Source organism: Hyalella azteca, unplaced genomic scaffold (assembly GCF_000764305.2).
Source record: "Hyalella azteca isolate HAZT.00-mixed unplaced genomic scaffold, Hazt_2.0.2 contig7219, whole genome shotgun sequence".
NCBI classification, from domain to species: Eukaryota; Metazoa; Arthropoda; class Malacostraca; order Amphipoda; family Hyalellidae; genus Hyalella; species Hyalella azteca.
Window position 1 is genome coordinate 153965 of NW_025937347.1, and position 15549 is coordinate 169513.

The following is a 15549-nucleotide window of genomic DNA, read 5'->3' on the forward strand; positions in this document are numbered from 1 at the left end:
TATATGTAAATGTCAACAACTAATTTTATTAATTTCGAGGCGAAATTTATTTTACTCAGATTAAATTACCGGCAAGCAAGAAAAATATTACAAATGATGCTAGGAACGATGAAATGGCAATGTTTCAAAAACATGAGCAAAATATACACTGAGAATATTCTTGTTTTCAATCGTGAAAATTATATTAAAACGCTCATTGTAGCCATTTTACTGATATTTTTCTTCCATTTGAATTCGTTCGCCAGGCTGTAGCATGGTAACCCATTTAATTTGATTGAAGGGATCTCAAAATTATATAAACCAAGTGCGAAGTGAATAGAAGTGAATTCAGCATTCATTGGAACAATATTAAACATTGTTAAGAAGCAAGACAAACTGTGAAGAAACAGAACATTAAAAATTGACTCCAAGGAAAGTATTGTTCAGCGCCTAATAAGGATCACTACACACAGTCGTGCACGAGTGTTAGATGCTTGACGTTCTGCGCAATTACAAAGTGAGGGAATTGCTGTTGCTTAATCTTGGACCATTAATTGAGACATATAGTTGATTAAATTTTTATAATCAAAATGATTTTCAGCTGACTTCTTTAGTTAAAGTAATTTTTGTATAATACTCATCCACCTTGCAAGTATAATGCTTCATTTGTTGTTCTTGTGGATGTTAGCAAAAGTGTTTTGTCGCATATAAGAAATAGAAATTCAAAATATTGAAAATTTACATCCGAATACGTGAAAGAATTTACAGATGTAAATTTAATATCGCATATATTCAATCGAAGAGAATAAGATTAATACTAGCCTATACTAAAAAATCATATATACAAATCACTCAAATCATATACCGAACGTAGTTGGAGAGAATTTATTTTACCCAGATTTTAGTAAACGCTATCAAAATATCGAAGTAGCCTATCAACCGAGTTCAGAATCGTGAATGATAAGCTCGAGGAACGTAGTGACTTAAATATACAATTAAGTGCGTACTTGGTTTTTGGTTTCTCGAATATTATTATTTCATAGACACATTTTGTTATCAAGCAAGTACCTAAAAATGTTTTAGCTAGATTGCTGATATATTACATATATTATATATTACATCCTTAAATTCTCGTCCAAAATTTGGTGCTTCGACGACCTATATCAAAATGAATGTCATCATGTCGCTTAAATTGTGCATCTGTATTGAAAAATAGTGTTGCTTTTTTACTTCTGTTTTTCTAAATTTATTTTCATATACGCATCCTTTGAATATTTATCCTCTCTATTCTTAGTTCAACGAGTCAGGTATAAAAAGTATTCATAGTATTTTATCATTAATTAAGAGTATTTCATGTTGCAACACATGGAAAAGGCCAAATACTCTGGAAGACCATAACAGCGGAACAGCTGATCTGTTCAGCAAGAGAAACATTCTTCACACAAAATGTTATTTGCGTCTTGTTTAATACAAAGGAAGCTATTCATTAAGATTGGTTAATTACAGGGGGAAAGTGGACGCTGTCAAGTTACAAAGATTTGGCCCATCGTTATTAAGATCAATTGGTGTGGCTTAGCCGTTAATTCAGAGCAGACTCTGGCTCCTTCATTTATTTTTAGTCAAGTTGCACTCCTGTCGTCAGCAGCCATTAATATATTAAATAATGGACATATAATAACAGTTTATTTTACAAATGAATAATAAAAAAAACGGACTTGGGACAGATTTCCTCTACTGGACTTGCATTTTTCATACATGTCTCAGCAAGACTGCAAAGCTACTAATTAAAATATTTTCACGTACAATAAACGACAGTTTCATTAATGCGCGCTGGTATTTATATTGATGAAGATTGATATTGATACTGTAGTGATTTCGAGTTAAATAATTACCAATTTTTTTCAATATGCACCTTTCTGTTTATCATGAACTTCGTTAAGATTATTTTTATATTTTAATAATAATACAGTAATGAATTGAAATTTGTCATGCTAATAAGAGACAATGACTAATTAATGTTTGCATATGGAAAGAAAAGAGAATATAATGTGAATAAATCCACGAAAATGAAATTGTATTTCGATTTGAAGTTACTGTTTTCAGTTATAGGCTGCGCTTACCTAAGCCTTCTCTTTGATTCACCATCATTTTGTAATCGTTGCACGTCAGTCATCAATCATCAAACAGTAAGATTGGTTCTGGCAACATCATGAAATATTTTCAGGTATATTCTGAATTTTGCTCAAGCTTGAATATTCAAAAATATATGGAATAAGTTTGCTCATAAACACTAAAAACGATAATTAAATAAACTGATCAATATGACTTTATCTCAAACTGGGACCGATAAACGGTGGCATAGTTCCAGCTAGTGACACTGAAACCAAGTCTTGAACGATGCGTTCCATCAACTGCTTTCTATTGATGAACGTGAACAATTTAAGATTTTCTACTTGGAAAATCTTTCTCTTTCGTTTTTTTCTTATTTTAGAGTTAAGTAATGCTGTATTTTAAATGCTTGCACCTATTAAAATTTTGAAACTGATAGTAGATATCCATCCAAATGTATATTAGTTAATTGATCAATGGATCACTTATATAAAAACGTTCAGAAATGAATCCATTCACGCAGAAATATTTAAATAATTTCATTTTATTACTGGAAATTGTTGTAATTAGTACACTAATTTATAGCATAATTACTTAGAATTGCAGTGATTCCATAAACTTTTCCTGAAAAATCACTGAATTAAGTGCAATGATAGGCAAATCTGCAATAGAATTTCAAGCATTTATGCTTGGTTTTCTGCACTGAATAATAACCAAAATATTCAGCTTAGAAACAAAGCTTGAGGTTTCTCTAATTTATATCAAACAATAAAACTTCAAATTTCGAATTTGGAGCGCTGCTTCTGAAATTTACAGTCAGACGAGACAATATTCGGTTAATTAAGTGACAGATTTAGTGATGCTAAGAAGATAAAGGTTAAGGGGACAGTAATTATCGTTCAAATTCAATATCTATCATCAATGAATAAATTATATGAATTTCAAACTTACGACTAGAAAAAACTGTTGAACATTTTTTATCCCATGATTTTAACGGGAACTCCTGATTAACTTTCATTTTTTGAACTGTATGTTCTCCAGCACATCAAATTTGCCGAAATCTCCCACCTTTAAGATAACCAGGCTAACTATATTCGTGGCAATGCTTTTTACAGTAATTTTAAGTTTCTTGTTTTGAAGAGCAGAATCAGCTTGCAATATTTATCTGCGTTCAATACCCATTGCTAATTTGTTCATTATTTGGTGTAATAACCCACATAATTTCTCATTACCACGAATAATGTGATGGTACATTTGAATTCATGAGTCGATTTATCTTTAGTTGTTTTCACTGTCCAATAGAGAGGTCATTTTCATGTTAACTCAAAGTTTTTACCGTATTAACGCATAAACTTGCTACAACAAATTTTACGATCGAAAAACGTAAACAATAATAATCGAAAAAACAATAATAATAATAATAAACAATATTAATCGAAATTTCGATTATTCTTGTTCGCATACAAATGCATTAGATTACTGCGTGACCTTCTCCATGACTCTTTTCATGACTCCATCTCCATCTGGAATTCTTTGACGCCATCAAAGATTAATGACATTATTGGAATTCGTAAAAAAATTTCTAGCTACCAATAATAGAATAATAATTACCTTATATCTTACAGAGAGAACACTCCTCGGCTACGTTCGAAGGGTGCCAGCCTCCTGCTGGCGAGGGAGCTGCAACACAAACGAAGGCAGGCAGGACAGGTATGGTGTTAGAAAAAACGGTGAAAAAACGGTCCCACCGGCGTTCTAGTGGCCGGTCACCCCGTGAAAATAAACTGTTTCGCCGTTTTTATAAGATGTTTTACGGATTTCTAGTGTTAAATTAGAATAAAAACGGCGACACAGTGTTTCTTTTCACGTGCCGACAGGCCACTGGAACGCCGGTAATACCGTTAACGGTAATTTTTTTAACAGTGATATATGGTGTGCTTCATGATTGAGCTAGTATAAGGTTGACCCATCAGAAGCCATTTTTGCGGATGTAATCCGTTTTTCGCTTGTGACGTCACTGATCTCAGTAACTTCACGGGCATTAACCAATTACCGATATGCGATCAAACCAGTCAACCAATCCGTTATGGGAATGGCGGGATTGTTTACGTTTCTCGATCTCAGTGACGTAACAAGAAAGCTGAACTGAAATACGGAAATCCTCGTGGGTCAACCTTTTATAGTTCAACCATGGGTGTGCTTAGGTTACGGTTATACCGAGCACAACGAAACAAAATTAAGTGAATCATTGTTTGTGAAATGATGTCTATTTCCATTGATGGCAGGTGTTATTTTTTTTAAATCAACGCATTGTCGTTAATTATGACTTATTGAACTTTCAGAAACTTGGTATTATTTCAACTTTAAATTAAAACTGCTGATGTGAAGATCTAATGTCATTAGAAACTCAATTAATTAAGTAATGATGATTCAAACCAAGGTTGCTAAAATAATACCTACTTGTGAATGATTACCAAATTCACGGCTATTCGAAACAAAAGGTAATTTAATTCCAGAAGAGCTAAAAATCAATGATAGTTCATTTGTATTTTGTTTCCAAATTGAATATAAATTCCTTGATGGCAAAAAAAGTCACACCCAGTTTCATTATTAACTAGATTAAAACTGTCATTAAATAAAGAAATTTAGCTTCAATTGCGATACAGCCAATTTTATTATCATTACATTTTTCTGCAAAATTTATGTAAACTTTATCTCGTTAAACCTTCTTTTTATTGCATTTTCTCATTTATTGAAAAAAATGCTCTAATTGTGCTCGTCATGTTCGTCTGTCTGTCCGTCTGTTTGTCCGTGACTTCACGTTTTCGTCAACGAGAAAGTGCGCTCTCTGTCACTCACTGCAGTGAGTACTGAGTTATAATTTTTTTATTTTAACTCACATGATAAAATTATGCAGTTGACCGGACTGAGCGAGCAGTACACCGACAAGGACAGAGCGGCAGCCGTCACCATGGGCGACCAAGACATCAAAACATCACTCAAGGTGAGCGACATCGTTGCCATGGTGTCTTACTAATTCATTGTGCTGTTGACGAGCTGAATAAGGCGTTACTTTCCTCAATATTTAAACATTTTCTCGGGTCTAATTGTTAACGCATTGATCCGAAATGTACCAACCGAACTTTTACTTGTTACTTGAAATTTAGCTAGCGAAATGAACGATCTGTTCTGTTTCGATTCCTTTGTGGAGCTTTGAGGAATGATTCAAAAAGTTTGTTCTTGACTTCCCTCATTGTAACATTTGTGAATCTTAACTCTATAAAAATTTTTGTTCGTAAATACCTTATGCGATGCTATCATAGTTTTCAACTGTTCAATTTTTTTAGTTCAATTTGCTTCTAACTATGTCTTCAACCATGTGAAATTTGTGACTGAAATTCTGGTGTTAGTAATCATCTTATGGGCCGCAATAATATCATCAAAACTGCCCTGCTATATAATAGAAATTCTTTCATCACCGACTATGTCGTGATCACCAGGCATGCCTTTTATTTCTACAGTTGATAATAATTCGACTAAATTTGTTTAAACTGCAGCATTTATGTGAATTTAATCTAAGCAGAACATCGCCTGTACATTAGCTAAATCGCTATTTTGTGGATGAAGTTTTTCCACATCTTGGTCGAAACATTACAGGGCAAAAATTTCAATTTTTTTTCATGATTAAACAGTAAACCTCGACATGTCGGCCAATTAAAGAGGGTCATACAACTAACGACAAACATTTATCAGTCAGATATTATCAGTATCAATATCAATATACAGCATGACAAATATGCTTTCATTGCAATTTTCACGCAAATAATGAACACAAATCACTCTATACGACCACCGCACTTTTCCACACATCCAATAATCATTTCATAGCTGAATCGTTGTCGGTGTTCACATCAATCATTCCCTGAAATCTGTGTCATTTGCACCTGTTCCTATGAATTTAATTATGAGTACAAGGGTTTTGAGACTGTTATGATGCATTTGATACATCGGGTCAGCTTCAAATTATTTTATTAATTACTCCTCTGAAGCATTGTGGGAATTTAAAGGAAACGCTCGTTGAAACATTTAACCGTAAAATCGTTACTAGAATGGAATAATAAAACTAAAAAAAACATTCAAATTTCTACTTCTAACACGTTGTACGCTAAACTCATCTTTCGGAAATCTAGCCTGAATTTCCGTAAAATTATTGAGCATTTAAGGTCGCAAATAAACTCACAGAGGCGTCAATGTTGCTGGTTAAGTGAAGTCTTTGCTTTACCAATAACTATGGAATTATACTGTAAATGTATTTCACAGCATTTCTAAATGCATTGTAATATAATAAACATGAGTTCTCACTGAACTTGGAAAGCTGCAGCATTGGAAACAAATATATTTATGAGAGATGCCTCATAATTGTAATTGATCCGTTCCCTTAATTCGACATCGTCAACTCTATTAGGCATATTGATGCCCGTCGACTGCCGAATGTATGAATTTGCCAAAATTGTGCTTCAGTTTTCGATCTACATTTAGTCCTGATAGTCTGTATTTCGGGACATCTCCGTTAAGTTTACAGATACAATTCTTTGTAAATGGTACATTGCAATCTCTGTAGCTCTCTGCGAAAGATTCTTAATCCACTCAACACCTATAAAACATTTGTGCACGCATTAAACAACCCATGAAAACGCAAAAATCATCATCACAGGCATCCCCAATAACTCGATGTCACCACACATCCCATCACCGCTACCCCCCACCTGTCCCGAGTCTCCTCGCCAATCGTTTGATGCCATCACCGCCTAATTAGGATTTGAGGGGACGACAAAATTAAACGGGAAATGCGGCCCTGGCTTGTTTATGAGGAAGGCATTTGAGCGGCAAACTCATACGGCGTTATGTGATGAAGCTAACCCCTCCCCCACCCCGGTCTTAGGCGCCTGGGGGCGAGGGTTTTTTGAGCAACGGAGCCTTTTGAGCCACGGCGCTTCAGGGTTTGATGCGCAACGCATGAAGGCATGCCGGGCACGATGGTTTTGAGGCGCAATGCGTGAGCGCAGGATGGTTGTGAAGTGCCGTGTATAAGTGCGGGTTTATGAGTTAACGTTTGTAAGCTGCAGCACTTCTATGGCACAGATCGTGTGAGTTACGACAGGTGTAATGTGACGCGTTAGTGAAATGATATACGTGTAACGCACAACGCTTTCGTGCGCGGCGCAATGTGTTGGTGGCACATTGTTTAGATGGTATACATGTTAGGCACGGCGTGTACATGTTAGGCACGGCATGTACATGTTAGGCACGGCGTGTACATGTTAGGCACGGCGTGTACATGTTAGGCACGGCGTGTACATGTTAGGCACAGCGTGTACATGTTAGGCATGGCGTGTACATATTAGGCGCAATGTTCAATGTGCGCAATACCTTTGGTGTGCGACGCCTGAACAAAGAAGGCTTAGCAATTTTCTTGCTGAAATTTATAGGAAACTGAAAATTTTAGGCTTTAATTTAACTACGATGCATTTAATTGCATTGCATTGGTGAGGTTGCGATCAAATATTTCAATTCTTTTAAGAAATGATTAAATTTTAACCAGGTTAAATAAATTATGCAAAATATACAATTTCATGGGTGATGAATAGTACACCAAAATAGACGCTATGGTGGCGAATGAATTTTTCAGGAAGGAAAATAAATTGAAAAATAAGGTAGTGGCAAATAGGTGTCGTGAAGAAAATTGAAATCACATGTTATTTTTGTATTATTTTTTTAAAATACGTGATTCGTGTCTTTTTGACATAGAATTATGCCAGCGTGGAAACTGCATCCGAGTCACTGTCTACACAAACGAGCGAATGCAAAAAATTTACATACGGGCTTAGCAAGAAAAATTAAACATGCAAAATGATAACTCCCCGCTAATATAAATCCTAAGAAAACATTAATTTGATGTTAATAACCATATAAACCACGATAGAAATTTTCAGAACGTTGCTGTGCTGTACATCTTGCTGTGCTGTACATCTTGCTGTGCTGTACATCTTGCTGTAGCCATCGGACAGAAGTTAAGCTCCACGCTCAGGATGACGCAAGATCTGTGAATTTCCCTAAGGTCTCATAACGCATTTTATATCGCAGTATGAGGCAATACCATAGTGAAAATCGAGGATATATAATAGGCGGCCAGCTAACGGCCATTTCTGTGTCATCAAACAGAAGATAATATTTTTTAAGGTTGTAATCTTACTCTATGGATGGCTTCGTCGTTAAGTTACTATACGAATTATACAGTGAATTTCAACGGTTGAGTCCCGCAATCAGGCCACACTGAAAATTATTCTGACGTCCCAGTACGTCTGTGAGGTCAAAGTATTAGGCTGGAAATAATTTAACTTAATTTTTTAATGAATCAACTTTTGATGAAGATTCCATAATATTGCAAAATATCTCAAGGCTCAAAATAATGATTATATAATACAGGGTGCGGCGTGGGAACTTACTCTTTTAAAAAAATCACAAAGTAAAAAGTATTAAAGATAGCGTTTTAATTCTTTCTTTTTTACAAAGAGCTACATTTAAAGTTTCGTTGGGTTTACTTACAAGTTTAATTCTTGAATATTACATCTTGTAGGTGACCTCCATGCTGTTCAATACATTTTGTCAGACGAGATCGGAAGTTTCGCTCCACCTTCTCAAGCATGTCTGGACCAATGTCAGCAATAGCAACGCGAATGTTGTTCTTCAGTTCAGCTAGGGTCCTCGGACGATTGGTGTACACTAAGGATTTCAAGTATCCCCACAAAAAATAATCGCAGGGGGCTAAGTCCGGCGAGCGCGCTGGCCACTGGAGATCGCCCCTTAAGGAGATCACGCGTTATGGAAAGTGTTCGCGCAAGAGAGCCATTGAAGCGCGTGCTGTGTGAGCCGTGGCCCCATCTTGTTGAAACCACACATTTCTTACACCAAGTTCATCAAGTTTTGGAAGGAAAAACTCTTGAATCATCTGAATGTACCGTTCAGAAGTGACTGTAACTGCCCTATCGTTCTCTTCAAAAAACCATGGGCCTATGATGCCAGTCCTGGATAAGGCACACCAAACAGTCACTCGTTCTGCATGAAGGGGCTTCTCATGAAGTTCTCGGGGGTTCACACCACTCCAATATCGCATGTTTTGCTTATTCACACACCCTGACAGATGAAAATGTGCTTCATCACTAAAAAACACAAGTGCGTTGTTAGGCAAGTTTTCAACGATGGCTTCACATGCCCTTTGTCGTGAAACAAAATCACGTGGATTTAGTTTTTGCACCACTGCCAGTTTGTAAGGGTGGAATTTTAAGTCTTGGTGCAGAATTCGCCTAACTGTGCGATCGGAAATTCTAAGCGCAGATGCATGTTTTCGTGCGGATCGCTTAGGTGATTGCAAAACCGCCTGCCTTACTCTCTCGACATTTTCTGGCGTCCTAGTGGTTTTGGAAGGACCTGGTTTTTGTTTCCACACACTGCCTGTATTCATAAAAGTATTCACCCACTGAACGATTGATGTACGACCAGGAACACGACCAGTGGGCGCGACATTAAACTGCCTCCTAAACGCACGCTGGGTTGCAACGATAGACCGGCCACTAGAAAAGTACACAGAGACTGCGAACGCGCGCTCCTCTCTCGACCACTGCATGGTCGCAACTGAACTGAATGGACGAAAAACTTCATAGCCCGCGCACCATATTGCGCATGGCGCCACCTTCCTAGGACTAATGGCCGCCACGTGGCGCGCAATTCAAATAAGTAAGTTCCCGCGCCGCACCCTGTACAAATAAATAAGTAATAATTAGTAAAATTTAAATCGCAAAAACTCGTGTAAACGATGTCACCCCAGTGGTAGTTCAGACGGTAACTGGCGTTCCTCGCTAAAATCCCAGATTTTTGTTCCATTAGCGTCTTGTCGTGGGTGAAAAGATTGAGAGCCCTCGTGTCTACCGGTCGACTTGCCTTCAGCCTTCAGGGGTTAACGAAACCTCTTCTCGAAAACCAGGTGCACAAGACACCTCCCAGCAGATAACGCTAAAGTTTCTCCTAAACGGGCCTTTAGAGCAGGAAAAACTTAAATGACCGGCCCAGAAAGTTAGGACAAATTGAGAACGAGTCTTGGGGACCGGTGTTGGTTTTTGTCTGACGCGCTTGAAAAGGTCGTCAAAGACTGCGTGGTTCTTGACCAAGAACTAAGCGCGTATTCGTAGCATGGAACTGGATACGGATCACTTACAGATTTGCGTTGGTGATGGAACAAAATAATTTTAGCTTAATCCCGTCGTGTACGTTATGCTTATGAATTTATAGATTATGTTTAAATCACACATTTTCAAATGTCAGAGTCAACAATAACTCAAATGCTTCATCATTTGATATTAAGCAAATTAGAAATAACTAATTTTCGTGAGATAGCAATATAGGGAATATTTTCCTGACTCAAAGGATTGCTTGCATCTAAGTATCTCCTAAGTTTTGTACAAATTATTCAGGTTTGAAATGTTCAACAGTTGTGCAATTACAGTTTCCCAGCATGTGCCTCCATATTTTTTCGAGCACTCAATTTACTATTTATTCCACTGTAACCAGTAAATTAATTAAACTTCACCACAATCTTATCTTGTTAGTGGTGTCCCTGTGTTTCCTAAATTTCATTCGGGTCATATTTCGCTGAGCTCCATATTTCATAGTGGTCCCTATTTCATTGAGGTCCATATTTCAGAGTGGTCCCAATTTCATTGAGGTCCCTATTTCATTGTAGGCCCTATTTCATTGTGGTCCCTATTTCATTGTGGTCCCTATTTCATTGTGGTCCCTATTTCATTTAAGTCCCTATTTCATTGTGCTCCCTATTTCATTGTGCTCCCTATTTCATTGTGGTCCCTATTTCATTGAGGTCCCTATTTTATTGTGGTCCCTATTTCATTGAAGTCCCTATTTTATTGTGGTCCCTATTTCATTGTGGTCCCTATTTCATTGAGGTCCCTATTTCATTGTGATCACTATTTCATTTAGGTCCCTATTTCATTGTGGTCCTTATTTTATTGTGGTCCCTATCTCATTGAGATCCCTATTTCATTGTGGTCCCTATTTCATTGTGATCCCTATTTCATTGTGGTGCCTATTTCATTGTGGTGCCTATTTCATTGTGGTCCCTATTTCATTGTGGCGCCTATTTCATTGTGGTCCCTATTTCATTGAGGTCCCTATTTCATTGTTATCCCTATTTAATTTAGGTCCCTATTTCATTGTGGTCCCTGTTTCATTGAGGTCCTTATTTCATTGCGGTCCCTGTTATTCCTACACTAATTCCTACTTTATTCCTGATACTCAGTCAGCATCCTGTATGCGCTGTAAAATTTTCAGGTGAAGAGGCGAGGTGAGAGGCGAGCTGCCCTACCGGAGGACCTCGACTGGACCGTTTACCTGACAGAGGCGCACAAGAATATCACCACGGGCCACGTCGAGACTGCGCTCAAGTGTGCTCAGAAAGTCAGTAGACCGCTCTCAAGTGTGCTCAGAAAGTCAGTTGATTATTCTATGTCATTTTGCTGTGGCGATGTTCTGTTTCTGTCACTCGAATTAGGTGCTGTTATGTCAAGGGTTTAGTTCAGATAGTTCAGAGTTTCACCGATTTATATAAATTAGTACAATTCCCTAACAATATTGAAATTTCTGAATTCATTTCCGCTTGCTGAGAGACAAAATTTCCACGTTCCGCGAATTTGTGTTTATTTTGTCTGTGTTACTGTTGCAGCTAGCAAACAATTCTGATCACCTGATTTTGGAGGATTTATGAAAATAGTAATGTTGACATAAATAATGCATTCATATATCAAATTATCGAGTATAAACATATGCAAGTCTGATGAAACTTTACTAAACTCTACGGGTTGCTCCACAATTGAAAATCCACAGATAATTTCGCACGAGTCGAACCAATCTCTCGAGAAAAGTCTTGTAAGTTAATCGGTAGAGATGTCATTATGCGTTTTTTCTGCAATTAAGTGAATTACATGGTCATCGTGCAAGAAAGAAAATCTCTTCGTAATTTAAAATTTGTGTTTGAAATATGCATGTAGATATTTTTTTCATTATTTCGGAAAGCTGTTTTGTATAATTTTAATACCTATTTATAAAAACTCTATCATTAGAATACGTTTCATTGTTCGATATTTAACTTCCGATAAGAGAATAATCTATTCTAACGCTAGAAGAATACGCTCTGGCCGTGTAAAATACGCTCTGGCACATGAGAAATACGCCCTGACACTGGAAGGATACAATCTGACACCTGAAACATTCACTAAAAATGAATGAATGCGCTCATACACCAGCATAACCCACTCTTAAACTACATGAATTCGCTTTGTCACTGAATGAACTCGCTCTAGCGCGGGAGAAAGTTACTCCAACTTCAAATAAATACGTTCCACAACTAGATGAATACGCTCCGACACTGAAAAACACGCGACTACTCAAGAAAAATACGTTCAAACACTTGGGTGAGTAATATAACAAGCTCCAGCACTCGAAGGATACGTTATAACACCAAGTGAATACTTTCTGACACAAGGAGAATAGGCTAAAATAATACGAGACAACGCCCACGCTGAAGTGCCGCAATAAGCTGCGACACTACAAAAATATGATCCCGCGATAGAATGATATAAAAAATATAACTCAGTACTCACTGCAGTGAGTGACAGAGAGTGCATTTTCTCGTCGACGAAAACGTGAAGTCACGGACAGACAGACAGACGGACATGACGAGCACAATAGAGCATTTTTCCATAAATGAGAAAATGCGCTAAAAACGTGGAAAGAGTATGCTGTGACACGAGAATAATACCTTCATCCAGAAGGATAATACAAAATTTTGTAAGCTCTCGTTCAAGATCGCAATTATTAGCGCATTTTTCTCATTTATGGAAAAAATGCACTATTGTGCTCGCTATGTCCGTCCGTCCGTCTGTCTGTCCGTTTGTCCGTCTGTCCGTCCGTCCGTGACCTCAAGTTTTCGTCGACGAGAAAATGCGCTCTCTGTCACTCACTGCAGGGAGTACTGAGTTATATTTATTTTGACTGTGTCGGCATTCGCAGGCAGTGGCGTGCGGAGGTCGTGACCCAGGGGCGCTCACGACGCGCGGCCGCTGCTACCTGCTGCTGGGGCGGCTTCAAGAGGCCATGCAGGACGCTCAGGAGGCGCTGCAAGCTGATCCTACCATGGTCAAAGGTTCTGCAATAATATGACTTTAATTTTTCATACTTTTTAAAGAAAATTGTTCTTGTTTTAGAGAGAATTAAACTGTTTTAATTTTATGCTTAACACGAAAAATGATTTCCGAACAGCTAATATTCCTACTGACTTTTAAAAACTAAATTGTTTAAATAATCATCCGTTCGGAGATCTCAGGCAGATGAATGTTTTGTACCCGCGTCAGCCGTCCTGGTGCAGGCCGAGGCGCTGTACGGCATGGCGGAGTTCGAGCGCGCGCTGGTGCTGTACGAGCGCGGTGCCCGCGCTCGACCTGACATGCTGCAGTTCTGCAGGGGCGGCCACCAGTGTCGCGAGGCCATCCTCAACGTCATTGGAGGTGCGTGAGTTTCCCGTAGAAATAACGTAGGTTGTGCAGTGAACAACAAGAGGTTTGTTATCTTGCCATCGTGCATCAGGTGGCCCAAATGAGGGCGGATGAGCGATAATCAGCGGATGGGCGGATGAGCGATCTATCGTTGCCTGGGACTGCTACGTCCCAAACATATAACAAGAAACTAAGGAAACGCGCAGGTTTGAGGTGCGCAAACTAATCGTTGTCCGTTATTGCCCGATTATTCAGAGGTTTCGCGTACATTAAAAAATACAAATTTATACCTGGAGTTTCATTTTGAAGGGCAAACTGAATTCTGTACGTTAATAGTCCTCGCAATGTATTTAAGATTATTTCATACAGCATTTTATAAGGCCTACTTAGAATGTCGTGTTATTCAAAATAATATTCGTGCCGGACCAATGTTCATTTATTTGTTATTTTATGATGATTTATGTGTAGAGTTAAGGTGCACAACTTTCTATGGAACCATAATAGAGCGAACAATAGCTGATATGCGATGTATCTGACATCGTTGTCAGTATGCCTTTTATACTCGTCATATACAGACTGCTGAACCTCGTTCACGCTTGCCAGTATACGTTCTGTGTTACACTGTGTTTCACTGCCAGCGGTGCGCTGTCTGGTTACCTGTACAATTTATCCCTGTTATCTCATTTTGGAGAGTGTGAATACAAAAGAGCAGAGCAGAACCAAAACAACCTCCTTCGAAGCCTTGTTGGGGCCCCTGAGGAAGTATTTAGTGCGGCTGGAGAACCTAGATAACCTCAGCACATTCTATAATTTGCTAGCCTATTTATCCTGTGATAAGTACATATATCATGTTATAATTTCTTGTTCATTACTAGGACGAGCTATGATCAGACGATTGCCTTCAGTTACGTGAATTACTAAAAAGATAATTTCGATATTTTTGTTAGTTCATCGGTGGAAATATCTTCAAGTAGTACCGACGCAATAAAACTTGATGATCATCGTTGGTGTTTTTTAAGCAAATAAGTAAATGTTTCAGCGGTTGAAGAATCTTTCCTACAAACTAACTCATCATCTCAAGATAACGAACTTGACCGAGGTTTGTGATGTGATTTTCAAGCTTAAAGTGCTTGCTTATCCACGGGGCCAGTATTAGATGCGAGTATTCGCACTCCAAATATTGTGATGATTTATTCTTCAGATGCAAGTAGCTGATGCGTTTGCGTCTGAAACAGTTTCAGTGTAAATTTGCGGTTTATTATTGGTAATAAGGCTGCGGAAGCCGTAGTGTGCACATTTGTGTCGCTCTGTTTTCTACTTGGGACAAGTGTTTCTATTGTAATGAACTATGTCTTGTCCCAACGACGACGTTTATATGAACGTCCATAGGTCTTCAAATGATATTGAACTGCTCTTTTAGTTGTTCCAAAAGTTTGATCGCTTGTGAAATGTACGTCACGATAAATATTTCAACAGAAGCTAATTGAGGAAGTAGTGTTTTCAAACTTGATCGGGACCTAATCAGTCTCTCACCCACTCTCTACGCTGATTTAAAAATTTTTTCACCTCTTCATGCAAGAGAGGCAAATATGCCACCAACTGCTTCTTCAAAAGCACCAGCGGGCTGTTTACCAAATCTATTCTCGTGTATAGGCTTTCAGCCGCCAAAACTATGGGTGTGAAAACTCGCAGCGAATACTTGCAGCTAATACAAGCACCGTGTATAAGCATCTTTATAAAATGATAGTTCATTAGGCCTGGAAAGTCTACAGTCTCAAAGTCTCATTCAGGTGAATAAAATTCAATTTTGCTTCAATTATCTAATCTTAGAATTCGTGTT

At 38.0% G+C, this 15549-nt stretch overlaps 1 protein-coding gene across 1 annotated transcript in view; it reads left to right on the forward strand.

The window, feature by feature from the left end:
* Positions 1 to 15549, forward strand: part of LOC125178111 — a 70066-nt gene that overhangs the window by 19793 nt on the left and 34724 nt on the right. Inside the window, exons 5-9 of the mRNA XM_047881157.1 lie at positions 3714 to 3798; positions 5006 to 5092; positions 11491 to 11616; positions 13228 to 13360; positions 13569 to 13721. Of these exons, the coding sequence (XP_047737113.1) occupies positions 3714 to 3798; positions 5006 to 5092; positions 11491 to 11616; positions 13228 to 13360; positions 13569 to 13721 (584 nt within the window). The remainder of the gene's footprint in view (positions 1 to 3713; positions 3799 to 5005; positions 5093 to 11490; positions 11617 to 13227; positions 13361 to 13568; positions 13722 to 15549) is intronic.